Source organism: Cetorhinus maximus, chromosome 3 (assembly GCF_964194155.1).
Source record: "Cetorhinus maximus chromosome 3, sCetMax3.hap1.1, whole genome shotgun sequence".
Classification (NCBI taxonomy): domain Eukaryota; kingdom Metazoa; phylum Chordata; class Chondrichthyes; order Lamniformes; family Cetorhinidae; genus Cetorhinus; species Cetorhinus maximus.
Window position 1 is genome coordinate 50878912 of NC_135881.1, and position 18227 is coordinate 50897138.

Sequence of the window (18227 nt, forward strand, 5' to 3'; positions counted from 1 at the left end):
GTCCCAACGTCATCGCGCACTCGCACGATATTCGCTAGGCGGGCATGTGCAAAAGTCAGGGGCGCGCCCACCGACAGTTAAGAGAGCAAGTAATGGGCATTAACGGTGCAATTGTCTGCTATTTTTTGTTGTCTGTCCAACCTTACTGTTGGCGGGCGGGCAAATCGGCCAGCCAGCCTTTACATTTTTCATGAAACCTCATCCAAGGGTGGGATGAGGTTTCCGTTATGAAATAAAATAAAAATAAAAACCTGTAGGTAGTATTTTTATCATCTATATTTTCAGGTGCCTGATTGTGATGCTTGGACATTTTTTTTCTGCTTTTTAAAACTTTATTGGAACATTTTTGGGTCTGCTGCTCCCTGAGGCAGCTCTCTGCATTCAGGGAGCTTTCTCTCAGCGCTTGCCCCCACCCACGTTGACGTCATAGCCCACCCTCCTCCCGCCCCCACCTCGGCAGCACTCAGTTATTCAGTGTGCGCTTCATGCTGGTTGGCCAAGCTAAAAGTTCAGGCCTATGTATTTTTTCACTTGCCTCAAATTTCATATTCTTAAAAGAAAAACGAGTTAGAACTCTGGCTATGAGAAGTGACCAAAATTACCAATATAAAAATCAGAAACCAGGCCCATCAAATCATTCAAAATAAAAAAAAAGTCTTTTTTTCTCCAAGAAGAAAGGAATGGAGTCTGGGATGACTATAACATACAGTCATCTTAAAAGAAGTATTAGAGGGCCAAGAGACATAAAACAAAATAGCTGGGCTATAAAAAACACAACCATAAGGAGTTTATTCGGCATTTCATAAGCGAGAGCGTTTAGAGAAAAGGTGAGAACCATGGATGAGGGAGATCATTTGGCCCATCTTCGTTCATGGATCCAGAAGAACCTTAATATTCTCTCATTGTGACATCCAATTGATTTTAAATTATTCCATGATCTTTTCCTCCATTGCTTTAGCCTGGAGTCTATTTCATGTATTGAACAATCCTTGAGAGAAGGACTGCCTAATATCAGGTATAAATCTACCTGGTACTAATATAAACCTGTCTTAGTGCTACAATTAAGTTTAAAGCAATTCTCTAGATTCACTTTTATATACTGTTAACATGTTTGTGTTTCTACAAGATTAGTTATGCATCCTCTTTCAAGACTAAAAGCCCATGTTTCTTCAATATTTTCTCTGATCCCTGACACCAGCGCTGCAAAATTCGGCTTGTAGCACCTGGTTTTGTGGTAATGTAAGTGCAATTTTGCTTCCAATATGGGTCTGCGGCAAGTCCATACATTTATGTTGCTAGCTGCGCTGAATGGCATTTTGGTGAGACACAATTTTGGTGAAAGTGTGAACACATGCATTATGAGCATCAGCTGCAAGTGTGTAGAGTAGGCAGATCCTGATGGCAGTTAGTGTATGATGCTGATTTGACGCCAGCATTGTTATATTGGAACTCAACATTCCAGCTCACTTAACCTCACACAGCAGGAAGGACCCTCACCAATACTATTTAAATAGATCAAGTTCTTTCATGTTAGTTGTTGACTGATTTCTACTGGCTCTTGCTACAATTTTAGAGGTGTTTGGTTGTTTCCAGCATTGTTTCAAGTTGCTAAAGTCTACAGGGAGTGTTGTGGCAGGTCCAGGAAGAGTTTATCCTGATTTCAAGCCTTCTGCAGAAGCCACTTAGTCCCAGACATGAGTGCAGTAGTTTGCATTCCTCTTAGCCTATTGGACAAGAAGAATATGCAGAAGTGACACAGAGTATGACAAGTTGCTGGAAGAGGGAGAAGTTAAAGAGGAAGAAGGGCTCTAAGATAAAGGTGATAGTATCCGCAATATACTTAAAGGCTGCCTAGTTGCACTTCCACAACATAATCCAACTCTGCCCCTGTCTCAGCTCACCAGCATTATCAAATACTGTGTGATATCAAGTGCCCTAATATCACTTTATTAAAGAGTTTAGGTTTTAAGAAACAGATGAAGGAAGAGGGAGACAGAGAGGCTGAAGGAGGGGAATTCCGGAGCTCAGGGCCCATGCAGCTAAAGGCATGACTGCCAATGGTGGAGCAATTCAAATTGGGGATGCACAAGAATCATAGAAATTTACAGTACAGAAGTAGGTCATTCGTCTCATTGGGCAGAATCATCCCAGATTTGCGCTAGGTGCGGTAGCAGGCGGGAAAAACAATGTTTTACCCGCCGGCCACGATGGCAGCTTCTCACAACATATAGTTCTAATCCCACTGCATTAATTATGCATCCCTGGGAAGCATGCTGTTTCAATGGTTGGGGGCGCTCTTTCACCCGCCACGCCATCACCTCACTGCCTCAATACGCCTGGCACCACTTTTAAAGTGCAGCCACGTGCACACCTCTCAGTGCTTCCAGCCCATCACCGCTGCAAAGAAGACATGGCCCCGAAAGCCAAAAAGATTGTAGCTCCCCAGTTTAGTGATGCGTCCCTTGAGTGCCTTTTGGGTGCAGTGGAGGCCTGCCATGATGTCCTCTAGTACTGCTCTGGCCGCAGCTCGGGCAGCAGCATCACCAATCCAGCATGAGAGGCAGTGGCAGGGGTGGTCAGCACCAATGCCCTTCAAAAGAGGACAGCCACGCAGTGCCGCAACAGGGTGAATGTTTTCATCCGTTCCGCTTGTGTCCTAATCCCGTCCATGTCTCCTCTCACCACACAAACATTCCATGTGTCATGTGTCCTGCTTACACACTCTCCACCTGTTTTCATGCTGTTATGAGCAGGAGAAGCCTGCTCACAACAGCAGGGAGAGGTCCCAGACTGGGTGTGGAGTGGCCCCTCACTCACTTTGAGGAGTGTGCCATTGTGCTGACTAATGAAGATGTGAACGATGCCTGTGGTGACGGTGAGCTCGGCGGTGAACACCCTCATGAGGATCCTGCACCACATCATTCCTCTCTCAATGCAGCTGTGAGTGCTCTCTTTCCTGCTTTTTACTGTGCTGCCATGCACTAATTATCTCTACTTTGGTTTATAAGGAGCTCTGGCAAGTGACCAACCCCTTCAGCCAGCCAACCCCTCAGCTCCACCTACATCCTCACCTCCAGCCAAGAGGACACCTCCTCCATGGAAATAAGCAGCCTGGAAGACCCGTCACAGCGCTTCCCCATACCCTCCACCAGCGCAGAGACACATGCCTCGGTGGGACCTAGATGTAGAGCAGGATCGGGTTCACAATCTGGTGGTCATCACACAGACACGTGTCCACAGCAGGAGAAGGTAGATTCAGCCGAGCTCCTCGGCATTTGGAGGACTGCTGGGAAAGAGGCATCTGTGAGGTCTGAGTCAGATGACCACCCTCTGGATTGGGCTTTCCAACTCATTGTGGAGAGTCAGCAGAAGGCTGAGGAACATCACGCAGAGCTGTTGGAAGCCCTCAAAAGACTGGCATGCGTGTTGGAGGAGTGCGTCCACCTGCTCTCTGATGGAGTGGTGCCTACATATGCGCATATGGAAGTCTCTGTGGAGACCCTAGTCCCTGGTCCAGCAGAACACAAAGATGTGTGCAGACCTGTACTCCATCACAGTAGTGACACAAGAGAGCAACGGGGCACCTCGACATCCCCCTAGGTGCTCCTTCCCCTCAAGGAGTCAGGCCAGGGAGCCCGGGCACCCGAAGGGAGAAGGAGCAGCAGCTGGACATTCCTGGGTTATCCACTCAGGAATCTCTCCCTCCAAGCCTCCTTTGCCTGTGACCCCCTCAACCTCATCCTCTGTTACTGCAGAGGGAGCAGCTGGCACACAGGAGGACAGCCAAAGCAAGCCAAGGCCCCCCCAGGCCTCGGCTCTCCAGAGGACCCATGCCAAAAACATCAAAGGCAACAGGGTCAACCATTGCACTGGCTGACTGCTGCAGATGTCAGGGCAGCAACTAGAGGTCTAAGGCGTTCAAAGTTAATAAATTCTGATCACAGTTGGTTGCATGGGGAACACATTTTGTCACTTTACAATCTGGAAATATATTCACTTTCACTGAATAATGTGTAATGGTGTGTTTCAGCTACATTGACAGGCTTCGCGAGTCCTCCCACTGCATCCTGCACCCCCTCCCCCCCATTATCAGTTCAGCTGCACGCAACTGGCCCGCAAATGATTGTGGAGGGAGAAGTGTGTGTGTGTGTCAAAGCCTTTCAGAGCCTTGTGCAAGCACTCTCCCACGCACGCGGATCCTTCCCATATCACACTCATCTCAATGTCCTGAGCATTTTCAGTGTTGCCAGCTGGGGTTTGCTTTCAGTTGACCATGTGAGCTGACCTGCATCTCCACCTACCCATTGATCACACTCCCATGCAGCACCTGATCTCGTCTGCCACAACTTTCGATTTAGCCAGCAAAACGTTTTTTTTACCCTTCCCCAGGCGCGAGGCCTCATCCACCAGCTCAAGAGCTGGCGAGAGCCCAACATGAACCCTTTTCAGGAAGGCCGCCGCATCTTTTGCCACTCGGGCACTTGACAGGCCAACGGCAGGCCTTTCCCCAGAATCAAGGACACTGGGGACTAAAGTTCCGCCCACCAATCAGGGGCCGGAAGCTGTTCTGTACACAACAGCGCTACCTGGGCGGCGGTGGCTGCCACCAGTACGAAACCTACCCTAGGCCTCAGATGAAGGAGGGACGCAGGAACGGGTGAATGATGGTAGACGAGGTCGTAGGACGAGGTCACCAGGGAGGGAGGTTGGCAGCAAGGGCAGGGGAATGGGCAGACCCCCATCCTTCACGATGCCTGGTCCCTCTATCAGGCACAAAATGCCTTTGAATGAGGGGTCCCCCATTCCTCCTCCCACCAGGAACCTGCAAACAAACATGCCAGGGTTTGCTTGTTGTGCTCCCCAGAAAGTGTGCCCCCTCCATGATGTGTCCCCTATCTGCCACGGGGTTAATGGGCGATGGGCAGGAAGGCCGTCCACTTGACTTCCCACGCCAGACTTAATCAGGGTGGAGGGGGGAAGGTGGCAGGATGCCCACCCGCCACCCTCCCACTCAATTAAATGCTCCATACCACTATACTCACCACAGCGGGGGGGGCACAAGATTCTGCCCTATGTATTGGTGTTCAGAATAGAGGATGTGGTAATAAAGTACCAGAGATTAAAGGAAAGATTAAAAATTAAATCAAGGGGATTTGATAGAAAATTTTAAAATGGTGATGGAGAAACTAATGGTACTAAAAATATACAAATGAGGGCAGGTGGTGGCATAATGGTAATGTCACTGAATTAGTATTTGAGAGGCACAGGCTAATGATCTGGGGATACAGTTTTAAATCCTAACACGGCAGTTGAAGGAATTTAAATTCAATTAATAAAATCTGGAATTAAAAGCTATAGTGACCAAGAAACCATTGTCGGTTGTCATTAAAACCCATCTGGTTCACTAATGTCCTTTAGGGGAGGAAATCTGCCCACATGGTCTGGCCCACATGTGACTCCAGATCCACAGCAATGTATTTGACTCTTAAATGTCCTCTGAAATGGCCAAGCAAGCTACTCAGTTGTATTAAACCACTATAAAGTCTAAAAAAAGGAATGAAACCGGACAGACCACCCGGCATCAACCTAAATACTGTAAATGAGAATGGCAAACCTAACCCTGTCGACCCTGTAAAGTCCTCCTTATTAACATATGGGGGTTGTGCCAAAATCGGAAGAGCTGTCCCACAGACGAGTCAAGCAATAGCCTGACAGTCATACTCATGGAATCGTATCTTACAAACAATGTCCCAGACACCAGCATCACTATCCCTGGGTATGTCCTGTCCCACTGACAAGACAAACCCACCAGAGGTGGAGGCACAGTGGTATACAGTCAGGTGAGAGTTGCCTGGGAGTCCTCAATATTGACTTCATCTCATGGTATCAGTTCAAATATGGGCAAGGAAACCGCCTCCTGGTTACCACCTGCTGTCCCCCCCCCTGAGCTGATGAATCAGTACTCTTCCATGTTGAACATCATTTGGAAGAAGCACTGGGAGTGACAAGGGCACAGAATTTACTCTGGGTAGATGAATTGAATGTCCAGCACCAAGGGTGGCATGGCATCACTACTACTGACCGAGCTGGCCAAGCCTTAAAGGATATAGCTGCTAGACTGGGTCTTCGGAAGGCAGTGAGGGAACCAAAAAGTGGGAAAAGCATATATAACCTCGCCCTCTCCAGTCTACTTGTCACAGATGCATCTGTCCTTGACAGTATTAGTAGGTGTGACCACCACACAGTCCTTGTGGAGACAAAGTCCTGTCTTCACATTGAGGATACCCTCCATCATGTTGTGTGGCACCACATCGTGCTAAATGGATAGATTTGGAACAGATCTAGCAGCTCAAAACTGGGTATCCCTGAGGTGCTGTGGGCCATCAGCAGCAGCAGGATTGTATATAACCACAATCTGTAACCTCATGGCCTGGCATATCGTCCACTCTACCATTACCATCAAGCTGGGAGTTCAATGAAGAGTGCAGGAGAGCATGCCAGGGGCAGCACCAGGCATACCTAAAAATAAGGTGTCAACCTGGTAAAGCTACAACATAGGACTACTTGCATTCCAAACAGCGTAAGCAGCATGCAATAGACAGAGCTAAGCGACCCCACAACCAATGGATCAGATCTAAGTCCTGCAGTCTTGCCACATCCAGTCATGGGTGGTGGTGGATAATTAAACAACCAACTGGAGGAGGAAGCTTCACAAATATCCCCATCCTCAATAATGGGGAAACTCAGGACATCAGTGCACAAGGTAAGGCTGAAGCTTTTGCAGTCATCTTCAGCCAGAAGTGACGAGTGGATGATCCATTTCGGCCTCCTCCAGAGGTCCCCAGCATTACAGATGCCAGTCTTCAGCCCATTCGATTCACTCCACGTGATATCAAGAAACGGCTGAAGGCACTAGATACTGCAATGGCTATGTCCCTGACAATATAAGACCATAAGACATGGGAGCAGAAGTAAGCCAATCAGGTCTGCTCTGCCATTCAATGAGATCATAGCTGATCTGATAATCCTCAACTCCACTTAACTACCCTTTCCCCATAACCCTTGATTCCCTTACTGATTAAAAATCTGTCTCAGCTTTGAATATACTTAAAGACCCAACCTCTGCAGCTCCCTGTGATAAAGAATTCCACAGATTGACTACCCTATGAGAGAAGAAATTCCTCCTCATCTCTGTTTCAAATGAGCGCCCCCTTACTCTGATATTATGTCCTCTGGTCCTAGACTCTCCCACAAGGGGAAGCAACCTCTCAGCATCTACCCTGTCAAGCCATCTAAGAATCTTGTATGTTTCAATAAGGTTGCCTCTCATTCTTCTAAATTCCAATGAGTACAGGCCTAACCTACTCAACCTCTCCTCATAAGAAAATCCCTCCATACCTGGGATCAACCTAGTGAACCTTCTCTAGACTGCCTCCAATGTCAGTATATCTTCCCTTAAATAAGGAGACCAAAACTGTTCACAGAAATCTAGGTGTGGTCTAACTAGTGCCTTGTATAGCTCTAGCAAGACTTCCCTATTTTTATACGTCATTCCCTTTGAAGTAAAGGCCAACATTCCATTTGCCTTCTCTATTACCTGCTGAACTTGTATACTAGCTTTTTGGAATTCATGACAAGGACCCCCAAATCCCTCTGTGCTGCAGCTTTTTTCAGTCTTTCTTCATTTAAATAATAATCAGCTCCTCAATTCTTCCTGCCAAAGTGTATAACCTCACACTTTCCCACATTATATTCCACCTGCCAAGTTTTTGCCCACTCATTTAACTTGTCTATATTCCTCTGTAGACTCTTTCTGTCACCCTCACCACTTGCCTTCCCACCTATTTTTGTGTTATCCGCAAACTTGGCAATAGTACATTCACTTCCCTCATCCATATCCTTAATATATATTGTAAATAATTGTGGCCCCAGCACTGATCCCTGTGGCACTCCATTAGTTACAGGTTGCCATCCTGAAAATGCCCCCCGTATCCCAACTCTCTGTCTTCTATTAGTTAGCCAATCCTCTATCCATGCTAATATACTACCCCTAATACCATGGGATCTTATCTTATTAAGAAACCTTATGTGTAGTACCTTATCAAACGCCTTTTGGAAATCCAAATATATTACATCTACTGGTTTCCCTTTATCGACCTTGCTTGTTACCTCAAAGAATCCTAATAAATTTTTCAGGCATGATTTCCCTTTCAGGAAGCCATGCTGACTCTGCTTGATTAGATTATGCATTTCTAAATGCTCTGCTATTACATGCAACATTTTCCCAATGACAGATGTTAAGCTTATAGTTATCTGTTTTTTGTCTCCCTCCCTTTTTGAATAAGGGTGTTACATTGGCTGTTTTCCAATCCTCTGGGACTTTTCCAGAATCTAAGGACTCTTGGAAGATTACTACCAGTGCATCCACTATCTCCGCAGCTATTTCTTTTAATATCCTAGGATGTAATCCATCAGGTCCAGGTGACTTATCGGCCTTTAGCCCCATTAGTTTCCCTAGTACTTTTTCTCTAGTGATAGTTATTATATTTAGTTCCTCCCCCCATTTTGCCCCATGATTATTTAGTATTTTTGGCATGCTATTAGTGTCTTCTACCATGAAGACTGATGCAAAGTATTTCTCAACTCCTCTGCCATTTCTTGGTACCCCATTATTTCCCCAGCCTCATTCTCTTAGGGGCCTATATTGACTTTGGCTCTCTGTTTTTATATATTTAAAGAAGCTCTAACTGTCTGTTTTATATTACTTGCTAGTTTACCCTCAAAGTTTATGTTTTCCCTCTATTATTTTCTTTGGTCATCTTCTGCTGGTTTTTAAAACTTTTCCAATGCTCTGGCTTACGACTAACCTTTACCACATTGTATTTATTTTTCACTTTGATGCTATCCTTAACTTTCTTGGTTTATCCCCTTCCTACAATCCTTCTTCCTCACTGGGAAATATTCCAGCAATATTACTGAAGACTTGTGCTCCTGAACTAGCTGCACCCCTAGCAATGCAGTCCCCATACAGATCCAACACTGACATCTACCGGGCAATGTGAAAAATTGCCCAGGTATGTCTTGTACACAAGAAGCAGGAGAAATCCAACCTGGCCAATTTTCACCCCATCAGTCTATTCTTGATCATCAGCAAAGTGATGGGAGGGGTCATCGACAGTGCCATCAAGCAGCACTTACTCAGAAATAATGTGCTCATTGATGTTCAGTTTGCTTTCCACCAGGGGCACTCAGCTCCTGATCTCATTACAGCCTTGGACAAAAGAGCTGAATTCAAGAGGTGAGGTGAGAGTGACTGCCCTTGACATCAAGGTAGCATTTGACCAAGTGTGGCATCAAGGATTTCTAGCAAAACTGGAGTCAGTGGGAATCAGGGGGAAACTCTCCACTGGTTGGATTCATACCTAGCACCAAGGAAAATGGTTGTGGTTGTTGGAGGCCAATCATCTCAGTCATGGGACATTAGAGCAGGAGTTCCTCGGTAGTGTCTCAGTCCCGACCATCTTCTGCTACTTCATCAATGATCTTCCCTCCATCATAAAGTCAGAATTGGGGATGTTTGATGATGATTGCACAATGTTCAGCACCATTCATGTCTTCTCAGATACTAAAACAGTCCGTGTCCATATGCTGGTAGACCTGGACAACATTCAAGCTTGGTCTGATAAGTGGCAAGTTACTTTCATGCTACAGAGGTGCGAAACAATGACCATCTCCAACAAGAGGGATTCCAACCATCTTCCATTGACATTCAATGGCATTACCATCATTGAATCCCCCACTATCAACATCCTTAGGGCTACCATTGACCAGAAACGGAGCTGGACTAACCATATAAATATTGTGGCTACAAGAGTAGGAGGACAGTGGCACAGGCTAATGCTTTGGGGATACGAGTTTAAATCCCACCATGGCACTGATGGAATTTGAACTCAATTCATGAAATCTGGAACTGAAAGCAAGTCAGTAATCGTGACCATGAGACCATCATCAATTGTTTTAAAAACCCATTTGGCTCACTAATGTCCTTTAGGGAAGGAAATCTGCTGTCCTTACCTGACCTGGCCTACATGTGACTTCAGACCCTCAGCAATGTGGTTGACTCTTAACTGCCCTCTGAAATGGCCTGGCAAGCCACTCAGTTCAAGGGAAATTAAGGTTGGGCAACAAATGCTGGCCTTGCCAGCGATGCTCACATCCCATGAAAGAATACATTAGGCTAGAGGTTGGAAATTCTGTGACTTTCCTCAGCCTGTCCACAATCTAGAAGCCACAAGTCAGGAGTGTGATGGAATGCTGAGCACTTGCCTGGTTGAGTGCAGCTCTAACAAGACTCAAGAAGCTTGACATCATCCAGGACAAAGCAGCCCACTTGATTGGCATCCCATCTGTTCTGGTGAATGTAAGTTGCTCTCATTCCAAAGCTAACATATCTTTCCTGTGGTGCAATATGTAGAAAGCTGTAACATACTTCCACCCCTTTGTATTCCAGTCACTATTGATATAAAAGCCACATTCCATTTGCCTTTTTAATGATTTGTTGCCTCTCTCCATTTGCTTTCAGTGAATTCTGGACTTGGATCTCCGAATATCTCTATTCATCCACAGTTCCTAGGTTCTCATCAGTTAGAAAATACCATTATCATAGCTGAGGGTTCTGATTTCATAATTTGATTACCAACTTAAAAAAGCTATTAAAGGATTAGTGGTCTCTGATGTGGGGTTTAAATGGAAAGTTTGTTTTTATAAAGGATTAACCACTTAAAATTTATAAAGCTTTGAATCAGCTTTATGAATGGAAGTTTTTTTTACTATCAAGTGTGCAGAAGTGAGAGCTGGATTAAATTGTTAGAAGTCTTTTTTTTCATCTCCATTTGGCTCCTAAGGTATGCCCATGGTGGATACTGGGTGAATGGCTATGGGTGTGGCATGGAGAGTATGAGGGCCCATAGAGGGTGACATGAGTTGGTATGAGGGACAATGGGAGTATGTGGGGCGGGTGGTCGTGGGGTGTTATGAGGGATGAGTGCTAGTAGGCCTAACAATTTCTAAAACTGGATGAAGTCCCAGAGAACCAAAGTGGACTTATAACCAGCCTGCTGCAGCACTTGCCCACCTCTCTGGCTGCCTAGGATCTGCTTCTGGGATCAGGGGGTTTGAAGAGGAGAGTGTGAGAGGAGGACCCTGGGACAGGCAGTCAGCAGCACCTAGAGGAGAGTGCGAGAGAAGGATCTGTTTCTACCTGTTAGAGTGGAAGTGTGACGTCAAAGGGAAACAGGTAGGTGATTGGTGAGTATCTCTTCCATGTCTCTTTTGATTAGCCAAGTGGTTTAGATCAGGAGACATGATTACAGGTGAAGAATACAGTTAAGAAATTCACTTTTAAAATAGTTAACATTCAAATTAATTAATTAAATAGAACAGAGATGGTTGGGCAGGCGACATGTTGAAGCTGTAGTATATGGGAGCTGGTGTATGCTGGTGTGATCCACCGTGACCACATCTGCAGCAAGTGTTGGCTGCTCGAGGAACTTCGACTCAGAGTTGATGAGCTGGAGTCCGAGCTGCGGACACTGCGACACATCATGGAGGGGGACAGTTACCTGGACACTGTGTTTCAGGAGACAGTCACACCCCTTAGATTAATTACATCAAATTTGGACCGTGGTCAGGGACAGGAGGGTGTGACTGCAAGTGAGGCAAGCATGGGAATCCAAATTTAGCTTTGGAGGACCCTTAGCCAGTGCCCTTGTCCAATAGGTATGAGGATCTTGCTCCCAGTGTGGACGAGGGCACAGACTTCAGGGAGGGTGAGCAAACTGACCACAGCACCGTGGTACAGAGCACCATTTAAGTTGGGGGGGAGAAAAGAGAAATGTAGTAGGGGATAGCATAGTTAGGGGAATAGATACTGTTCTCTGCAGCAAAGACAGAGAGTCCCAAAGGCTGTGTTGCCTACCCAGTGCCAAGGTTAAGGACATCTCTTCTGGGCTGGAGAGGAACTGGATTGGGAGGGGAAGGATCCAGTTGTCGTGGTCCATGTAGGCACCAACACATAGGTAGGACTAGGAAAGAGGTTCTGCTGAAGGACTACGAGCATCTCGGAGCTAAATGAAAAAGCAGAACCACAAAGGTAATAACCTCCGGATTACTCCTTGAGCCACGTGCAAATGGCATAGGGTAAATAAGATAAGAGAGGTAAATGCGTAGCTCCAAGATAGGTGTGGGAGAAATGGGTTCCAATTCATGGGGCACTGACACCAGTACTGGGGAAGGAGAGAGCTGTTCCTTTGAGACGGGCTTCATTTGAACCATGCTGGGACCAGTGTCCTGGCGAGTTGTATAACTAGGGTTGTAGAAAGGACTTTAAACTAATTAGTGGGGGGGAGGGTTCAATTGAAGGGAAGTTTAAAAAATCAAAAAGAAACGAGAGAGCAGAGGTGCAGGGTGATGAACAGGTGAACGATAATGAAAGAGTGACAGGAAGGGGCAGAAAATATAAGCAGAAGAGTGCGGTAGAAATCAACCAGAATGAGCAATAATGGTAAAAAGTCAAAGCTTAAGGCTCTTTATCTGAATGCACACAGCATTTGTAACAAGATAGATAAGTTGGCAGCACAAATCGAAATAAATGAATGTGACTTGATAGCTATTACAGAGATGTGGTTGCAGGGTGACCAAGACTGGGAACTCAATATTCAAGGGTATTCGATGTTCCGGAAAAATAAGCAAAAAGGAAAAGGAGGTGGGGTAGCTTTGTTAATAAAGGAAGGTATCAGTGCAGTGGTGAGTAGTAATATAGGAGCAATACATTGTGATGTAGAATCATGATGTGGGTGGAAATAAGGAATAGCAAGGGGAAGAAGTAACGGGTGGGAGTCATCTATAAGCCCCCAAAGGGTTGCCTCGCTGTAGGACGAAGTATAATTCGGGAAATAATGGAGGTGTGTAAGAAGGGCGCTAGAATTGTCATGGGTGATTTAATTTGCATTTTGACTGGACAATTCAGATTGGCAGGGATAAGATGGAAGACAAATTTGTAGAGTGCATCAGGGATTGTTTCTTAGAGCGATATTTTGCAGAACCTACCGGGAACAGACTATTTTAGATCTAGTAATGTGTAATGAGGTGGGATTAATAAGAGATATTGTAGTTAAGGATCCTCAAGGGGGTAGTGATGGTAGAATTTCAAATTCAGTTTGAGGGCGAGCAACTCGGGTCAAAACCAGTGTCCTCAACTTAAATAAGGGCAATTACAAAGGTATGAAGAAAGAGTTGTCTAAAGCGGGCTGGGAAAATAGACTAAGGGGAATGTCAGTGGATGAGCAGTGGCAGACATTTAAGCAGATATTTCATAACGCTCAGCAAAAATTTATCCTGGTCAAAAAAAAGGACTCGATGAGAAGGATGAACCACTCGTGGTTAACAAAGGGGGTCAAGGAGAGTATCCAATCAAAAACTAAGACATACAAAGCAACAAAAACTGGTAGGCCAGAGGATTGGGAATTTTTTAGGAACCAGCAGCGGATGATTAAAAAGCCATTAAAGAGGAAGAAAATTGATTATGAAAGTAAATTGGCAAGAAATATAAAAAAAAATAGCAAGACGTTCTACGGGTATATGAAAAGAGACTGGCTAAAGTGAGCGTGGGACCCTTGGAGAATGCGACTGGAGAATTGATAATGGGGAACAGGGAAATGGCAGATAATTTAAACAAATATTTGCATCGGTCTTCATGGTGGAGGACACTATAAACTTCTCAAAGGTATCAGATAAGCAAGGAGTAATGAGAGGAAAGATCTTGTAACAGTCTCTATCACGAGGGACAAAGTATTTGACAAACTAATGGGACTAAAGGCAGTCAAGTTGCCAGGACCTGATGGTCTGCATCCAAGGGTTTTAAAGGAAGTGGCTGCAGAGATAGTGGAGGCTTTGGTCGAAATATTCCAGAACTCACTGGATTCCAGGAGGGTCCCAGCGGATTGGAAAACCACTAATGTGACGCCCCTGTTCAAAAAGGGACAGAGACAAAAAGCAGGAAACTACAGGCTAGTCAGAAATCTTTCATTGGGAAAATGTTAGAGTCCATTATTAAGGAAGAAATAGCAGGACATTTAGAAAAACTTAACGTAAACAGAGTCAGCAAGGTTTTGTCAAAGGGAAATCATGTTTCACAAATTTGCTGGAGTTCTTGGAGGATATAACAAGTAGAGTTGATAAAGGGAAACTGGTGGATGTAGTATATTTGAATTTCCAGAAGGCATTCAATAAGATGCCGCATAAAAGGATATTATACAAGAAAAGAGCTCACGGTATTGGGGGTAAGGTATTAGTATGGATTGAGGATTGGTTAACACAAAGAAGACGGAGATTAATGGGTCTTTTTCAGGTTGGAAAGACATAACTAGTGGAGTGTCGTAAGGATCAGTCCTCGGGCCTCAATTATTTACTATCTATATTAATGACTTGGAGGAGGGGTCAAAGTGTAATGTATCCAAATTTGGTGACGGTACAAAAATAGGTTGGAGGGCATGTTGTGATGAGGACATAAGAAATCTGCAAAGGGATATAGATAGGTTGAGTGAGTGGGCAAAAACTTGGCAGATGGAATTTAATGTAGTGGAGAGTTGGTGTTTAAAAATAGGGAAGTCTTGTTACAGCTGTACAGGGTATTGGTGAGGCCACACCTGGAGTACTGTGTACAGTTTTGGTTCCCGTATTTAAGAATGGATATACTGGCATTGGAGGCAGTTCAAAAGAGGTTCACTTGGCTGATTCCTGGGATGAAAGGGTTGACTTACCAGGAACAGCTTAACAGATTCGGCCTTTATTTGCTAGAGTTTAGACGAATGAGATATCTTTTTGCAACGTACAAGATTCTGAGGGGGTTTGACAGGGTAGGTGTTGAGAAGATGTTTCCACTAGTGGGAGAATCTCAAACTAGGGGACATAGTTACATAGAACACTCATTTAAAACTGATGCGAAGGAATTTCTTCTTTCAGAGGGTGGTGAATATCTGGAATTATCTACCCCAAAGAGTTGTGGAGGCTAGATCACTGAAAGTATTTGAAGAGGAGGTAGATAGATTTTTGAAATATCGGGGAGTTAAGGACTTAGAAGAGCTGGTACAAAAGACGCGTGGAGGCCTGGAGCAGATTGGCCATGATCTTATTTAATGGCGGGGCAGGCTTGAGGGACGGAATAGCCTACTCCTGCTCCTATTTCTTATGAATCTATCCTGGACATGCCCCACAAACCCCCCCCCACCACCACCACAACCCCCGACCCCAAAACCTGGAGCGAAAATTGAGCGATTTGGGGAACTTTTTACCAAAAGTGGGTCCAGTGAGTCAGGAAATTTTCCAACTCACGCTACCCACCTCAGTAGCGAAAATTCGGCCCTAAGTGTGTGTGGAGTCAGAGACCAGTAAGAGCAATGGATTGAAAATGGTTGCAAAATAGAAAGCAAAGAATGGGAGTAAAGCAAGCTTCTCAGACCAACAGAAAGTGGTAAGAAGTGGCCCACAAGGATATGTGCAGGAAGCATTGCTGCCGACCATCTGCCTAAAATACATTTTGACTCAGATTTTGGAGTTATGCTGTCGAAATTTCCAGACTAGGATTATAGCTAATAATGTGAAGAATTGCCCAAAAAGCAGTAGGCATAAAGAGTTGCAGAGTAGATGATAACACCAAAGGAAATTCATGGTGAGATGGTTCATTTTGGAGGGCAGCAAATTATTCCCTAAGGATCACACTAAGAAAGTAAGGGTGTGAAATTGGGCATGGTAGTGCCTGTTGTTGGGGACTTTAGATGCTGTTCAGTGTCCAAAATGGCAACTCGTCCTTGTACACACATCAGTTATGAGTTTCCTGGGCATAATCTTGGTCAGGGTGTTGACGCAGCCGATGCTTGCCAGAGGTATGCAGAGCTGGCAGACCATGACATCAGTCAGGGTGCAATGTTGATTTAATGCAAGCATTGTGACTAGGGGACTCAATGTTACAACCAGTGCCCTCTCTTAACCTTGCATTGCTAAACACAAGTGAAGCAACAGGAACTAGCCTCTATCAGTGTTATTTAAAGAGATCATCAACTACTTACAGGCTAGTTGCTGGTTGATCTCTTCTGGCTTTTGCTATGATTGTACAAGTGAAGGTGGTGTCGGTGGTGGGGAAAGTAAGAGATGCATGCTTAAACCACCTGCAGCTTGTAAATCAGAAGAGGTTGGAGAAAGTGTGTGAAAAGACAGATTAGGTATGAGGATACCATCATTTTCAGTGGTTCAAGCACCACTGACCATCTGAACAATGGCTGTTCCAATAATGGCCAACATCACCTCAGCCATGAGAGTTAGGCAAGCAAGCACGTCAATCCGCACTGGTTGGCTCTTGCTCCCTCCAATTTCTTCCACTTTATCCTGCAAAGAGAGAGGGATGTGTGTTAGTGAGTCCCATGTAATCTGTTTTGCTGTCACGGTTGAATAGCTGACCATGTGTAAGTTGTAAGATGTGAGCGTGAGGCTTGCAGCAGTGCTAAGTGTGTGAGACTGAGGTGAAGTTATGAATGTTCTGTATGAGCCCTGATTGATAGAGATCGTTGGTAGGCGAATGATGGGAGTGTGATGAATTGAGTAGTGTCTGAGGCAATGTATGCAGTTGATAGGATATGGAAGTTGAACATGCACTCACTTACCTTGACCACTCATGTGAAGTCATTGAACTATTTACAATACTGCATCAATGTCCTCAGGGCTAATATCCTGGCATTGACCTCCACAACTAGCTGCTCCCACTCCCTTTTGGCCATGTGTCTGGAGGGCCTCCTGGTCTCCTTCAGATATAGGTCATCTCTTCTGCTTCCCTCCTCCTCCACCACCAAGACCTCCCATGTAGCAGACTTCACAGTTTCCTGGGACCAATTCATTTCCTGTGTGACTTTCAGCACTTGCTGGACCCACAAATTAAGATGTGCTGACTAGCTTTAAGTATTGCATGTTGGCTTTAAGTAATGTTAGGAAGTAACGATTTTGAGCCTCCTGCTAATTTAGCATGCTGCCTGCATTTTAATCAATAGACATAGATTAAATGCACTGTTTATCCATTTTCAGGGAGAGTCCAATTTCCCTGAGTAGGAACAAAGTGATCTGGGAACTTGGATGCATACATCACTAATTGTAGCAACACAAGTTGGTATAGCCATGAATAATGAAAACAAAGTACTAGGATGCATTTCTAAAGGAATAGAATATCAAAGCAGGGAAGTGATATTAAACTTATATAGAACCTTGATAGTTCAAACTTGGAGCCTGTGTGCAGATTTGGCTTCCATACTACAAAAAAGATGTGAAGCACCACAATGAAGATGGCAGGGAAGGTGATGTCTTGCAGCTGTAGCATGTGGTTGCTGGTGGACATCAGTGTAATCCATGACAAAGACAACTGCAATAAGTTGTCTGTAGCTCGAGGAACTTTGGCTCGGAGTTGATGAGTTGGAGTCCAAACTTCAGGTACTGCGATGCATTAGGGAAGGGAAAAGTTTATTCCAGGCGACAATCACACCCTGTAGGCTGGGCACTTCTGATTTGGGCCATGGTCATTGGTGTGACTGCGAGTCAGGAATGTTTGGGGACCCAGAAGTAACAATAGAGGAGCCTCAGCCCAACAGGTTTGAGGTTTTTGCAGGTTGTGTGGATGAGAGCAGGGAATGCAGGGTGGATGAGCAAATTGACCACAGAACCGTGGTGCAGGGAGTCTTTCAAATGGGGGGAGTAAAAAGGAATGTAATTGTAGTAGGGAACAGTATGGTTATGGGGATAGATAATGATCTCTGCAGCTGAGAGTGTGAATCCTGAAGGCTGTGTTGCCTGCCCGGTGCCACGGTTAAGGTCATCTCCTCTGGCCTGGAGAGGAACTTTGAGTGGGAGGGGAAGGAACCATTTGTTGTAGTGCACATGGGTACTAACAAAAGTAGAACTTAGGAAGAGGTTCTGCTCAGGGATTATAATAAACTAGAGGCTAAATTAAAAGGCAGAATCACAAAGATAATAATCCCTGGATCACTACGTGAGCCGCAAGCAAATTGGCATAGGATAAATAAGATCAGAGTTGAATGCGTGACTCAAAGATTGGGGTGGGAGAAATGGACTTTGATTCATGCGGCACTAGCACCAGTATTGGGAAAAGAGTGAGGTTTCCCTTTGGGATG

At 45.1% G+C, this 18227-nt stretch overlaps 1 protein-coding gene across 2 annotated transcripts in view; it reads left to right on the top strand.

Moving 5' to 3' along the window:
- Positions 1 to 18227, top strand: part of LOC144672767 (uncharacterized protein C10orf67, mitochondrial-like) — a 148750-nt gene that overhangs the window by 119695 nt on the left and 10828 nt on the right. The window contains exon 9 of one of the 2 annotated variants that reach the window (XM_078534755.1): positions 10583 to 10733. The exons of the other annotated variant lie outside the window; for it this stretch is intronic. Coding sequence (XP_078390881.1) covers positions 10583 to 10585 — 3 coding nt within the window. The 3' untranslated portion in view covers positions 10586 to 10733. Of the gene's footprint in view, positions 1 to 10582; positions 10734 to 18227 lie in introns of those variants that run through there. 2 annotated transcript variants of the gene reach the window in all.